At 36.7% G+C, this 13,928-nt stretch overlaps 2 protein-coding genes and 1 long non-coding RNA gene across 4 annotated transcripts; 1 reads left to right on the forward strand and 2 right to left on the reverse strand.

Annotated features, from left to right (window-relative positions):
- Nucleotides 1-771: 771 nt before the first annotated feature.
- LOC118047024 (phospholipase A1-Igamma1, chloroplastic) lies at nt 772-2,630 on the forward strand. Its single transcript, XM_035056162.2, has one exon. It carries the CDS (start codon nt 892-894, stop codon nt 2,479-2,481), a length of 1,590 nt encoding a protein of 529 aa, XP_034912053.1. The 5' UTR covers nt 772-891; the 3' UTR covers nt 2,482-2,630.
- An 826-nt stretch (nt 2,631-3,456) lies between these two features.
- Nucleotides 3,457-5,954, reverse strand: LOC118047025 (uncharacterized). 2 transcript variants are annotated; one of them, XR_004687275.2, is made up of 6 exons: nt 5,616-5,954; nt 5,209-5,336; nt 5,015-5,131; nt 4,688-4,751; nt 4,344-4,454; nt 3,457-3,584 (listed from the first exon to the last, which is right to left on the reverse strand). It is a non-coding gene; the product is annotated as an uncharacterized lncRNA (long non-coding RNA). The 2 variants fall into 2 exon arrangements; XR_004687274.2 differs by having other exon boundaries at nt 5,015-5,336.
- Nucleotides 5,955-6,411: 457 nt separating this feature from the next.
- LOC118047026 (polyamine oxidase 1) lies at nt 6,412-12,582 on the reverse strand. Its single transcript, XM_035056163.2, has 10 exons — nt 12,500-12,582; nt 12,159-12,408; nt 11,871-11,990; nt 11,686-11,747; nt 11,331-11,485; nt 9,838-9,981; nt 8,422-8,571; nt 7,353-7,607; nt 7,113-7,194; nt 6,412-7,001 (listed from the first exon to the last, which is right to left on the reverse strand). Exons 1-10 carry the CDS (start codon nt 12,549-12,551, stop codon nt 6,790-6,792), a joined length of 1,482 nt encoding a protein of 493 aa, XP_034912054.1. The 5' UTR covers nt 12,552-12,582; the 3' UTR covers nt 6,412-6,789.
- Between the last annotated feature and the right edge of the window lie 1,346 nt (nt 12,583-13,928).

Raw genomic sequence — 13,928 nt, forward strand, 5'->3', positions numbered from 1 at the left:
TCAAAGGTAGAACTAGCTGATCTGAGAAAAAAAAATCCTCATTAAATTATTAACAAACATCTCAAAACAAAACAAAAATATATTTTAAATTTAAATTACCTTATTTTATTTGATGAAAGATAAATTAATTAATAGCTCTGCTTTAATTTTTTGTAGAAAAAGTTTGCTCGCACTTAGTGTTTTTATTTTTGTTTTTAATTGATTGCAGAGTTTATATTAGAGTAAATTGGTAGCTTAGTTTTTTTATTTCACAAAGTAATGTTTTTATAATTTTTTTTCTTTTCCATGTAGGTAAAGAATAAATTTAAAGGAAATTAAAAGTGAAGTTACAGCCCACCTCTTTAAAATAAAATAAAAAATATAACACTTCATCATATTTAATTACCTAATTACCTAATAAATAAAAAATATTGCAGGGCCCTGCTTGCCCCCCTTGCTTCCGCCCCTGGACCAGGTCTCTGTAATTTTTCTTACATTAACATAGTCAACAAAATCGAGATGGTACATATAAACTTAACTCATAAAATATATCATTTAAAAAAAAAGACTTAAAAGATTGTAATTTCGAAATCTTCAAGAAGGATTGTAATTTCATATTTCTTCTAGAGGTTATATAATTTACTCGTCTGAAAAAATGAAAAAAGAACAAGTCAACTTTATTGATGGTCCACTTACTCGTATGATGAGCTTCTTCGAAGCAGCTGAGCCGTAACAGTGATGTGCTATTTCTTGCCTATGTTCATCAATGCTGTGTGTATATATAAGCCCCTAAGCCCCTCCCTAGATATCATCAACACCCTGACAAACACTTTACGCTTTCCTTCCTCAGAATTTGGCTTTCTTTGATTCAAATCACAAGCTTTTCAGGAATTCTACAACCAGTGAACCACCATGGAGATGTCACCATTAACACAAGTCATAACAAAGAAAACAAGGTCAAAGAAAACCAGGAGAGCGTGGAAGTTGAAGCTTAGTATCACATGGCAGGCTATCAAGAAGGCAGTCAGTGGCAACATCAAGAAACGTCCGGCGGGTCTCCGTCTTCATTTAAGCTGTGCAAGAAGCCTGAGACAGCTTTCCACTAACCGGATCCATCAAGAGTCAGATGTAAAGCCCCATAAAGATACCAAATCAAAGAAAAAGGCCTGCCATCCCAACAAAACACTTTCTCATCTCTTCCATGTGCCGTACACAGCATTGGATTTTGTAGACCTAGGAGATCACATGACTCCTACAATGTCTCCCAAGCAGAATATATCAGCAATGTGGCAAGAGATTCATGGCTCAAGTAATTGGGACAACCTTCTGGACCCTCTCCACCCGAATCTTCGACGAGAAATTCTCAAATATGGAGAATTCGTTGAAGCCACTTATGATGCCTTCGACTTTGATCCTTTATCGGAGTATTGTGGGAGTTGTAGGTACAACCGACATAAGATTTTCGAAACGTTAGGCCTCACCAAGCATGGTTACAAGGTGAAAAAGTACATCTACGCATTGTCCCATGTCGATGTGCCTCAATGGTTAAAGAGGTCACACGCTATGTGGAGCAAAGATTCCAATTGGATGGGCTATGTTGCTGTAAGCAGGAAAGAAGAGTCGCATAGAATCGGTCGTAGAGACATAATGGTCGCATGGCGGGGCACAATCTCACCATCAGAGTGGTTTTCAGACCTCAGGACAGGTCTAGAGCTTATTGACAACACAAACGTGAAGGTTCAAGAAGGGTTCCTCGGAATTTACAAATCCAAGGATGAGTCCACCAGGTATAACAAGTTAAGTGCCTCCGAGCAAGTCATGCAAGAAGTGGTAAGACTGGTGAGTTTTTATAGAGGAAAGGGAGAAGAGGTCAGCCTGACGGTTACAGGCCATAGCCTAGGAGGAGCATTAGCACTCCTAAATGCTTACGAGGCAAAGACTGTCATCCCGGATCTGTTTGTTACCGTCATTTCCTTTGGCGCACCGAGGGTCGGAAACATCGCCTTCAAGGAGAAGCTCAACGAGCTAGGAGTCAAGACCCTACGCGTTGTCGTTAAGCAAGATATAGTCCCGAAACTGCCTGGCCTGTTGAACAGGATGCTCAACAAGTTTCATGGATTAACTGGAAAGTTGAACTGGGTTTACAGGCATGTAGGGACGCAGTTGAAGCTTGATGCGTTTACATCACCATACTTGAAGCATGAATCTGACTTGTCAGGGTGTCATAACCTGGAGCTATACCTTCACCTGATAGATGGGTTTCTGAGCAGCACCTCGAAGCATAGATGGAATGCTAGGAGAGATCTGGCACTGGTGAACAAGGGCAGTGACATGCTGATAGAGGATCTAAGAATACCAGAGTTTTGGTACGACTTTCCATACAAGGGACTCGTGTTGAACAAGTATGGTAGATGGGTTAAACCTGGCCGACAGCCCGAAGACATCCCTTCTCCACTTGGTGTCGAAACGCCACCGAAAAATGGTCGCCCTCAACCATTTTAGATTTCTCACTGACCAAAATCACTGGTCCAATTCTTCTGTTAATAGGTATAAAGGCGTCAAATTTATTTATTTTTTATTTATTTTAACTCGTCTCGAAGAAGTTGTAACTGGTTTGATTTATTTTTTACACTTGAAGCCCAATTTTTTTCTACTGGAAACGTCGTGTTGTCATTATTCTCTCTTGTACCCGTTAATCATGAGTTGGAATTTGGCTGAGCATTCTTGGCTGCGTTTCTCCAATTCTATTCTCTCTTGTACGTCCCTCGACACAAAAAGAAAAGCAGCAACTCTTCAATATTCACCAGTACATTTTCCAATGCTTATAGGAGGGTGTTTAGAAATGTGGTTATGTTTTTTTTAAAGTGTTATTTTATTCAAAAAAATATGCTTAAAAATATTTTTTTATTTTTTAAAAATAATTTTTATCAGCATATTAAAATAATTTGAAAAACATAAAACACATATTAATTCAAAGTAAAAAAAAAATTTTCAAATTTTTTTCAAAAGCGTTTTTGAAAAAGTACTCCCAAACAACATAATGTGCTGAATCAATATTTTTTTTAACAGTATTATTAAATATGATTAAATGAATTAATTTTGAATTTTTTTACTAGTTTTTTATTCAATTTAAAATTTTAATTAAATCATGTAAGAGCTATCTTAACTTAAATTGATTGATTTTTATAAGTCTCAATACAACCTTGATGATACCATTAAAACATGCATGACTTATATTTTAAAAAACCTTTAAGATGATATTTTTAAAAAAATATTAAGACAATGACAAATTGGATTGATCTCGTTCCCCTACAACCCGGGGTATGGACTCTATTAGGTTCAATAACTTTTTATAATTTTATTTATTTATTTAGTTATATGATAAAAATAGATGTTCAGATATTAAACATTAATATAAAAATATATATTTATTTGAGATAATTATCCCTCCAAAAAGAACAAAAATGTAGTTTATTAGCTCTTCACATTGCACTCCCAGAAAACAAGGATCAAGAACAAGGATGGCAAGCAAAACAGAAAATCATTCGTATCCTTTGTACCTGTTGATGGCCTGTCTTCATTTTATTGTACCTTTCCAGAACAACCTATAACATTTATAAATAGGTCGGAATGATCAGTTCCATACAGACAGAATCCTAATCACTCTTTAGTACAAAAGCACAATGTAACACAGAAGACTTTAAATGCTGGAAATTGATGCCTTTTTTTTTTCATTTTGCTGCAGTTTTCTGGAAATCATGGAACATCCTAAATTTGCAGCTCTAACTCCATTATACCATTCCATTGAGCAAACCAGATGGGAAAAAGAAAACATGTGTCTTGCATTTCTCATGTTAAATTGCCTAGATCTAGGAGCAAATAAATTAAGCAAACACCAGGATAGATCCCCTCTCCCATAAACTCAAATGATGTCCTTGACAGACAGATAGTAAAATATTCTATATATGCTTCAGCAACAGAATATTTTTAAATTTTAGTATATGATATCAGATCAAAAAGAAAAAGGTTACAGGTATAAGAAACTTCAGCCTTTTTTTCCACATTCATACTTAGATGGTTGTATCCCTCTATGAGTAAATGAGTAAGAGCCCCGCTTCAAGGTACAAATCAACAGAGTTCCAGAACTACGCAAAGATCCATTGACCATTCAACTACTGCATACATAGTACGTTCTTGAATGTTTACAACCGAGAACACTAGCTAACCGATGACGATTTAAAAATCCGAAATTACATTACAAAAGCCATGCTCATATCCCTCGAATATTAAGCTAATTCATAGATGATAAATGTCTAGAGCCATCTTCATCACAATGCAACAACTGAAGCAAATAGTAACTTTACCTTCTTCATTTCCTCTGGAGAAGAATATGTTTTTCCTGTATGATCAAAAGCTCCTGTGCGAAGAAAATATTCAGTGCTCAATGCAAGAGAGTTAACCCAATGCCCATGACCCTAAAACAAGAACCATATGCCCGAGGGGGAAGTCATTAAGAGAGGAAAAAAAGTTACACAACAACGATTGAAGTTTGAGATTATCAATTGGAAACCTAAAATCTACTTGGTAAATATATAGCAAGAATTATTATTTTCCACAGAAAACAAGCAAAACTCTACAAGATATATGTGGTAAGAAAATACAGTACTAAAATCACTGTCAAATAAACATAATATGTGCATACAATTACCTCTAATTCACGAATCAACTTCCCTTGTGAAGTTTCCCACACTTTAAGGGTACAATCCTGGGAGCTGCACCGTTGAGATGAAGACAGGTGAGATATATGGCTAATGCAAGAGCAATGGATATGAACCGCAGTTTGACAGCATTTGATTTTCTGAGACTAGATTTATCAGTCAAAAGAGCAATCTGTGATGGTAAGAAAAGCGTATAGGCATATAATGCCTCTACGAAAGGAAAGTAATTCACTCAATTTTGTTATGGACTGTGGAATCTTCTAATTTTTTCAAGTCAATTAAACACAAATCTTCTGTAGTGATTGAATTTATCTCACTTGTTTATATGATCAGCTTCCAGTAGGTTTTGGACAATAGTTGGGACAGAGTCATCTACATCCAGTAGTTTAAGTGTCAATTTATTCCCGTCCTCTGTTCTCTCTGGTACTGATCACCTATAATGTAACCAGGATTCTTGGATGGATCAGCCGAAGACCTTCCCTTTGTAAATTTTAATAAATAGAGACTTTACCACAAGCAGATTCCCTGATGGTTTTCCTGTCTGAGGATCCCAACACTGAAGCTCTCCAGCCTTGCTCCCACTCACAAGATGCTTACCATCTGGTGACCATGCAATACAAAGCACCCAATTCTTATGTCCTGCATCAAGAAGTTCATACACGATCAATGCAATAAGTATAAAGGTTGGTTCATTTTGCTAAGATAATCAATCTGGGATATCATGTATCATCAACATGAACAGCAAATAACTTGCTCTGACCACTCAGAAAAATAAATAAATAAATAAATATTAAAGTGTTTCCAGAAAGAAACGAATTTGAATTTGTCACGGTACTGTCTTTTTTTGTATTCTAAAGCAGCAACTTCAACTACTAAGCGCAAGCAGGATGGAAAAGAGAGATGGCTTAGATTATCAACCTGTACATGTAAACATCAGTGTCTGGGTGTTCAGATCCCATAGACGAACAGTGGTGTCCCCAGAGCCACTGGCCAACTGTCGCCCATCCGGACCAAAGGCAATTGAAAGTACAGCTCCTGCATGACCTGGAGTGACATAAAAAGAAAAGGCAGAACATGTAAGAAAAACAATTTAACACCACTAACCTGGGGTGCTGGTAATTTGACCAAACAAAACAATGAAAACAGATCGTGCATGTAATGGGGGGTCAAATTCTTGAGAGGTGAAACTATAATTTTATGAATTTTTATAATATGTTTTAAAAGTTAAAATATAATTTTTATTGAATTGTAAACTAAAAAATAGACTCTAATTAAAATAACAAAAAATATATTATTATAAACCAATCGATGGATTCATCTCTAATTTAAGTCAAAAGTATACTATTTCTCTATGTTAGTTTGTGATTTCTTTTTATTTTTATTTTATATACTAATTGCCAAATTTGTTTGTTTATTTATTTAAAAAAAAACACAATGCAGTGGGCTTACAACAGCAAAGAATGCCGTAAGAACCTTCACATTTATATGCATGGATAATGATGTCCCTGGGAGCCCTTCTTATTTTAGGCTTTACAGAGAATCTTTTGGTTGTTTCGTTTCTCTCACTATTCTATTCAGAAGCAAGGCCTTGTCCAAATCTGACATGAAGACGGCCTTGAACTTCTTTGTCCAGTGTTCATCATATATATTTGATTTGAGTACTGTTCATTGTTATAGACGTTGCAAGTGCGACAAACACCAAGTTGCAGCTCAATTCAAAAGGTAGATGATTTGGTTTTCTTGTATAAACAAGTGGCTAGTACAATTAGAATCAGAAGTCTGCTTCTTTTTCATCGATCCCCAATTAGCCAACTTTACATGTATGCCTAAAACAATCCCCTCCCAGGCATCAAACTGGCAAGGCCCCTCTACGAATCTATAAGCATCAGGAGCTGGACATATCTGTTCACCCCGTCGCATACATCTGCCCGTTTTCCTGCAGTTTTTCCCGTTTCATTCTATTTCTGGAAGGGCATGAAGGATCTGGATTGAATTTGGGTCCAAACTGATCCAGTCAGCTCCTTTCTCATCGAACATATAATCATCATTAGCTAGCATCATCAGAGTTGGATTCGTTAGTAGGTCCATGTAGTCATAATATCGCTTCTTGAAGACCAACCTTGCCACTAAGATACAGGTGTGTAGGAATGTCACATTTATGAAGGCTTGGGACTGCCTCTGTCTGTGTGAGTGTTAATGATCCTGTCAATGCCAGCAAGGGCTCTAACAAGAATGTTTGACTCTCACTTTTTCTTTCCTTCTCTTTTCTCATTTCTTCCAATAGTGAATTGCTTGTGTCAATACCTATTTAGACGATCAAGAATATATAGATGTAAAAAATGTAAGATCCAGAAAGCACATTGGCATATAGAGTTCCTCCATTAGAAGTCTTAAAAAGAAATTCTGTATTCTCACCAGCAAGATATCCACCATGGACGTAACCACTAAATCGTTCACTGGTGTGTTCACCAGTGAAGAAGATGCGTCCTACCGGGGCCTGATAAAAACAAGCAAGATTTAGAAATGCATTTCAAAGCACACTCTTTATTTATTTATTTTCCCTCCCTTTCTATGAAAGAACTGTAACTTCGAATTGCCATGTACAGCCAGAGTGAAAACAGACAAACACATGCAACAGAAATAAGATGGAAATACCTTAATGTCATGAACATCTTGATTGTCTGAAATGATGGGGTAGTTGCTGTAGCTGCCGCGCTGGAATCTGTTGTTCCACCAGCGGGGCACAAGTATATCAGTGGCATTGGGTATATGGGGTCCAAACATGTCCCTAAGCACCCCCATGGCTTCTTCCAACGTCTCCTTGTCAGACTGTGCTTCAACGCGTTTCGATTCCCCATTCGTCAAAGTCACGACCAGGATATTCGAACCAGGATATGCATTTTCCATGTGCTGGTGACAAAGCAAAAATCAGCAGCCAGCTTGGATAAATCCAGTGAGTTACTAACTATGATTTGATTATTAAGAGATACTATGCTTATCAATCAATCAAATCTATTTGCCATTTTAACGGCACAGAATCTGCGTCGATATTACATAAAAAAAATACTGAAAATGATGGGGATAGTGAGATCCCACATTGCCTCCGCAAAAGACCACAGATGATCATTAAATTATTTCAATCCTCTCCTAATCAAGTGAGAGGAAATGATTTTAGGTGTTGTGGGTCTCAAAATTGATTATCATGTCTCCGGATAGAAAAATAGAAAGTAAGAACAGGCTGACATTGCAACCGATTCCCTCAATCAAACTAATCTCACCAGCTCTGATACAATGACAGAAAAACCAGGTGCGTCGTAGCTCGAAGAACAATAAAAAACAAATAATGCAAGAGATTCTGGTTTGCTATCTGTGCAAGAAAGCTAATCAACATTTTTTTATCATGATGCTGGAACTGTTAGACGCTAGATCCAAGTTGCCAAGCAGCAAGCTGTGTGCGTGTTTTCGATTGGAAATAAAATATCAACATCATGCAGTCTCTTGACAAGTTGACTTGCTAGACTAAAGGTTGGCCTGGAGTTGCTGTTATTGGAAATTTTAAATGCAAGGCACGTTGGGACAGGCACAGATTCGAATCGTTGTCTTGAAAAGGTCAAGAAGTTGCAAATGTAAACAATTGTTTTCAAAGTCCACTCAATATATGGAAGCAAGCAATGCAGAATGGGGAACAGCAACTTGGGAAGCAAAAACAAGGAGGAGAAATAACCTGCCAGAAAGTGTAGTATCCTCTTCTCTCGTGAGCGTAGATGAAGAACTCTTTTCCGGGACCACATGGCCAGAATTTGTATGGGAAGTTCAGGAAAATCTTTGTATATACCATCACATCACATTTCTCTATGGCTTCTGTTTTCCACCTCTGCATTATTGTTATTTTTTTCATTTAATTAAATACTTGTACAGAGAACAATTACTTGTAATATGATGGGAGTCAGCTTTAATATCTTGACTTCCTACGGAAAAAAATAATCCAGGTGATGTATTTCCTCAAATTTAAGATTTAGGGAATAAAAGTTCATACTCCTCTGAGGCTTTCCTGGAAGATCTACCCGGCAATTACGCAGATCATGTGAACAGATTGGCAACCTATAACCTTCACTAGAAGATACAGATCACATGCTGAGCCCTTGTGTATTTTACAACACATAGGCTTGGGCAATTTGACGGTGATTTTTCCGTTGAAAGTCCGGCAAGGCAAGAAAAAGAAAATTAGGTAGTTGAAGCAATCAAACCGCAAGATTCTTACACGGTGCCTTGTAATTTGCGATGTTTAGCTCTTCCTTTTCAGAGTAATAATCTTACATCACACAAACTGCTCACTTGCCTGTATCCCAGGTCACTTGATCAAATCACAAAGATTCTTACGTACGGTTCATGGCTAGATGTTGGAGTTGACACACCAGTGTGTCCAAGAGGAATCCACCAAATGTAGGCTAAGGTTAAAGAAGAAAAGGGAAAAAAGAGTTATCCCTGACATTGATTTTATTTATTAATTTACTTTGAGCAGATCCCTAGCTATCATTGTTCACTAGCAGTGTTGATGGGAAACAACTGCTACAAAATAAAAGATAAAAACTTGAGTTGTCTCATTAGGGCCCTACGCGTGGTGATTCAACCAAATGATCCACCAAGGAACAGCCATTTGTGAGCCTGTGGGTTACCAATTCTGTGGATCACCGTACATGCAACCCACGGTATTTGCTCTCATAAGGACAGTAAGCCACCTCGAAAACCTATCTTTTGCATCATCACACCACCTAAACCTTGTTTAATACAGGGCCTAGCTGCCATGAATTCTTGACTCTTCTACTTAATGATAGTATTTAATTTCCTGGGCCACAACCCTAAATATCGAGGGAAGAATCCTGCTACTCCTACCCCCCAGGGCCTAGGTCCTTGTCCCTTTACAGGTATAGATTCCCCTCCATCGGACCAAGACACATTGAAAGCTCAAGATGTGACCATTGCAAACAAAAGGGAAACAAAATGGAGACAATGAAGGAGTAGGGCATCGAGACGGATAAAAGAGTATCAGAACCATCACCTGAGATGGACTATTTATGGATATTTGGAAGCAGCACACATGACTCGTTAAGTAAGTTAAATAGAGGGAGAGAAGACGTACGGGTAAGGGAGGCTTGAAGGAAATGAGATCACTCTGGAGGACACCAATGCTTACTGACAAAATCACATAATTGGCTTCGTAGATGCAACCATCCTCCGTTTTCACAACAACGCCGTTTCTCGAGTGCTGTAATTCCCTGACAACCTGCCCCAAATACGTGCCACAAAATCATCATACTTCAAAAAAAATGCAAAAAATAGTGAAAAAACAGTGAGAGATGAATAAGAGGATATTAGATTGTTTTTTAAAGTGTTTTTTATTTTTTAAAATTACCATATCAAAAAGATTTTAAAAAACTTAAATGATCTGATTCTGTGAAGTCAAAGCAAGAAGAGATGGAGATGGAACAGAGTCGAAGAAGACTCTAAATGACGTATCTATTAAAAAAAAAAAAAAAAAAAAAACCAACATTAAAGTATATTGTAGTGCTAGCTCACTGTTCAATCACCCTAAGGTTTCATTAGGTTCTGAGCTCTGACTTTTGAGAGCAAACTAGGCAATCTTTTTTTTTTCTCCCCTTCTATTTTGCTTTAGGTAACCGAATACAGGAAACATAAATGAAGAAATTGACAGGCCTAGCTAATCTCATGTTCTTTGAGTTGATATGACATCTCAACCTCCTAACCGTAGTGGTCTAGTTCTTGTCAGTGATAGAGCCACTTGGGGCTCATGGACCTACAGATTCAAAAGCGGTAAAAAGCACTTTACTGATTGAAAGATGACGAGGAACCTTTTGCCAATCAATGGCTATATGATTGAAAAACGAAGCAGGTTGGTGGGTCAGTTTTTAATGGCTCTATGTAGGGGTCCTCACTCGAAAAGTTCTCTGAAAGTTTGGTTTGTTTTCATCATCGGGATTCAGCAGAGGGTCAAAGACTGGAAATTTCTAGGTCTGGCTCGATTGCTAGCGACTTGGTTTCCTTTCAGCTTTTCCACGGTCTGAAATTATGTAAAATATAATATAATACTAACAGTGAATGCTAATCGACAGAGTCCATTTCCATGAAAGGTGGTGAGCATTTCAATAAAAGCACAGCAAAAATATTCCTTTCGTAGCTCCAGTGTCATGATGATACGAGGGGAAAATATTTAAAACTTTACCACTGTTGAAATATTGGAAAAATAATAGAACCCAGAAAATAAATTGCTGGATTCTTGGCAAAATGGTTGTGAGAAGAGAATATTTAAGAAAAAGGCTTAAAACGTCATTATCTGCAAGCTCCAGAAGTTGGTCGATCAATCTTAACAGCAACAAGATAGCTTTGCATCTGCATGCATACAGAACAGAGCACAGTTTCCGATTTTTTTTTTCCTATTTTACTGTTCCTTCTTTTATGTTTTCACTATTAAGAATTAACTGTGCCCCCTTGCCTTAATAATTGCATAAAAGCGATAAAACAAATCTAAAACAGAACAAATCAGAAACATCAAAAAAAAAAAAATAGAAATCAAAAGGTTTTTCCACTTCTTTCTTTCTTGTCTGGTTTAATTACCTTGTTGAGTTTGAGACGGCTGTCCAAGATTTTGCCCTCGGAGGTAAAAAGAAAATTCTCGGCCATTTTGTAAAGCAGGTGCTCATAGCCTCTTTCATCTGCTACTAGAAATTCTCTTTCTCCAAAATCTACAAACGTTGATATTGGCTCTACCTCTGTTTTCACAAAATAACCCATTAGAGTCTCTGTTTCTGTCTTCAATCAATCATTACAATATAAGAAAACAAACCCGTTTGTGTTTATTGATCTGCACTTAATGTTTTACAAGCTAAACCAGACTAACAAGATACTTTCTTTTCCTGGGAAACAAACAGAAAATAGAGTGTAAAACTGTAAAATCAATTGGAAAACCAACCTGCCATCTCGAAATCATGAAGGATAAAGTCAATGGCAAGCTCTATTGGCGTCTTTGGTGAACTAAACAAGCACAAAACATCAAAAATTTAAGATTAAAATTAGTAAGACCATCAAGAACTATATCTTTGTTGATTAATTTTAGCGGTAAAAACCAAAACATCACATTAAAGACTTGGAATTTACCTAGGCGGTTCAATAACTTCACCGACAAGGTTTGCTTCTAAACTCTTCAGATTCTCAATTGCCAAGTCCACCGCCTTCTTGTACGAGTCTGCCGCCACTCCACTAGGATATATTTTCCCACTAGACAACAACACAACAACTTTCTTTAGCGTCCGAAAAAAAATTATATTCTTGAGATTTCAGTGTTCAAAGTGTCCAAATGTTGTAGCATTTTACATAAATTTTTTTTAAAAAAAAAAACATGTGAAGAAAAATAGAAAGCTCAGAATCGAGCCGGGATACAGATACCTGCGATCATAGATATTATAGCGAGCATTGCTGTAATCAGAGAAACAAGTGCGGAGGCCAGATTGAGAAGCAAGTTCCCAAACAGGGTTGGACTCTTTACCACCAACTCCGGCGATCCAACCAGCTCCAAGCTCAACCGTAACGCCACCGAAATTATCCTTTCGGATCCTGCCACCTATACGGTCTGAAGCTTCCAAAATCACCATATCCTCTATTCCATTCTCCGCCAATACCTTTCCCGCGGACACACCTTTAAGACAAGAAACAGAACAAAATAGCTTAATTTTTAGTCTCGAATTACAAGTGTTCGTGTATGTATGCATGTGTAGGTTGGGAATTACCGGAGATTCCAGCGCCGATGATGATGACGGAGGAGCGTGGAGGGGAATCCATGAGAGGGAGGGAGGGAGAGAGGTGTGCGCGTTTTGTTGGCAAGACATGAAGAAATAGCGGGAGTCGGTTTATATAGGTGTTTTTCTGTTATTTTTATTTTTTAACGGTGGGCGATGGACGTGTGTCTTTTTCTCTATCATCATGAAGTTTGACCAGGTTGACTGACGTCGAAATAGTTAGGTAGTGCTGGTATTAGATCGAAACTTGTAATGTGATATCAATATGCGAAAAATTTTACTGTGCTTATGGAGTTATTAGTAATATTTTATTAATTATTTTTTGAGATTCAAAAGCTTTTATATATATATATAATATATATATATATATATATATATATATATATATATTTTTTTTTTTGTTAGAAAGAGATTTTTTTAAAAGACCAAGTCACGGTCTAGTATTATTTTTATTTAGCTCGGCTGTAAGCACAAGTAATAATTATTAGTATATTATTAAAAAAGTCTACTCTTCTTTCATAGAATATAAAGAGATTTTTTGAAACCAGTGTTTTAAAAAATTTAATTTTTTTCTTAAAAATTATTTTTTAATATATTTTAAATTATTTTGATATGCTGATCTTAAAAATAATTTTTAAAAAATAAAAAAATATTATTTTAATATATTTCAGCACTAAAAATACTTTAAAAAACAACCATAACCACACTTTGCCTTCTTAAATTTTCAAAATATTCATCCTAGTAAATAAAAAACATTCTCGTCCGTCATTGATCCAAGAATTAATATGAGCCGGTACAACTAATCCTAACACAATATATATATATAAAACTAGTTGTGGATTTGGTATGGCAGCCTAACTAGAAGATAATCTTGTGTTTGTGCTTTAAAACAACTAGAAGATAATTTAAAAAAAAACTAGAGGGGGGTGTTAATTTGTGTTTTATTGAGATTTAATCTTGGAAAATTAATTTTGGAAAGCCTAAAAAAATAAACTCTAACCTTAAGAAATTTAAAAAATAACATTAAAATGAAAAATTGCTTCTTCTCTCATTAATTCTTCCGCTTGTCTCCCCTGAATTTCTCTGCGAGTCATTGAATACAAGGAGTTAGCGTATCCGAGCTGTCACTTTTAGAGAGTGAATGGCATTAAAAGGGGGGGCGAGCTGCCCGTGACATTCGTTATTTTGTACACTTGTGACATCGATTTAACGGCTAGTTTACATTGGGCTGTCACGTTTGGCAATAAGAGCTCAGCTCAATCGTGGCCTTACATTGCATTTTTGAAGAGTCGACCACTACACAGGTCATACAAGTATCGGGGAGGGAAAATACCAAAGAGGGAGGTGTCCGTTTGTCTATGACGTTTGTTCAGTTATTACAGGTTCTTGTCACAAGATTGCTTTTGCAAAGATACATACG

The sequence above is a fragment of the Populus alba genome, chromosome 1, assembly GCF_005239225.2.
Source record: "Populus alba chromosome 1, ASM523922v2, whole genome shotgun sequence".
NCBI lineage: Eukaryota > Viridiplantae > Streptophyta > Magnoliopsida > Malpighiales > Salicaceae > Populus > Populus alba.

Excerpts from the sequence above, each read along its gene's own strand:
- LOC118047024 (XM_035056162.2), top strand. The coding sequence starts at position 892 with ATGGAGATGTCACCATTAACACAAGTCATAACAAAGAAAACAAGGTCA.
- LOC118047026 (XM_035056163.2), bottom strand. The coding sequence starts at position 12,551 with ATGGATTCCCCTCCACGCTCCTCCGTCATCATCATCGGCGCTGGAATC. Across the intron at positions 11,486-11,685 it reads TCATGATTTCGAGATGGCAG|AGGTAGAGCCAATATCAACG; the intron begins GTTGGTTTTCCA and ends TTGTGAAAACAG. Across the intron at positions 7,608-8,421 it reads GATACTACACTTTCTGGCAG|CACATGGAAAATGCATATCC; the intron begins GTTATTTCTCCT and ends CTTTGTCACCAG.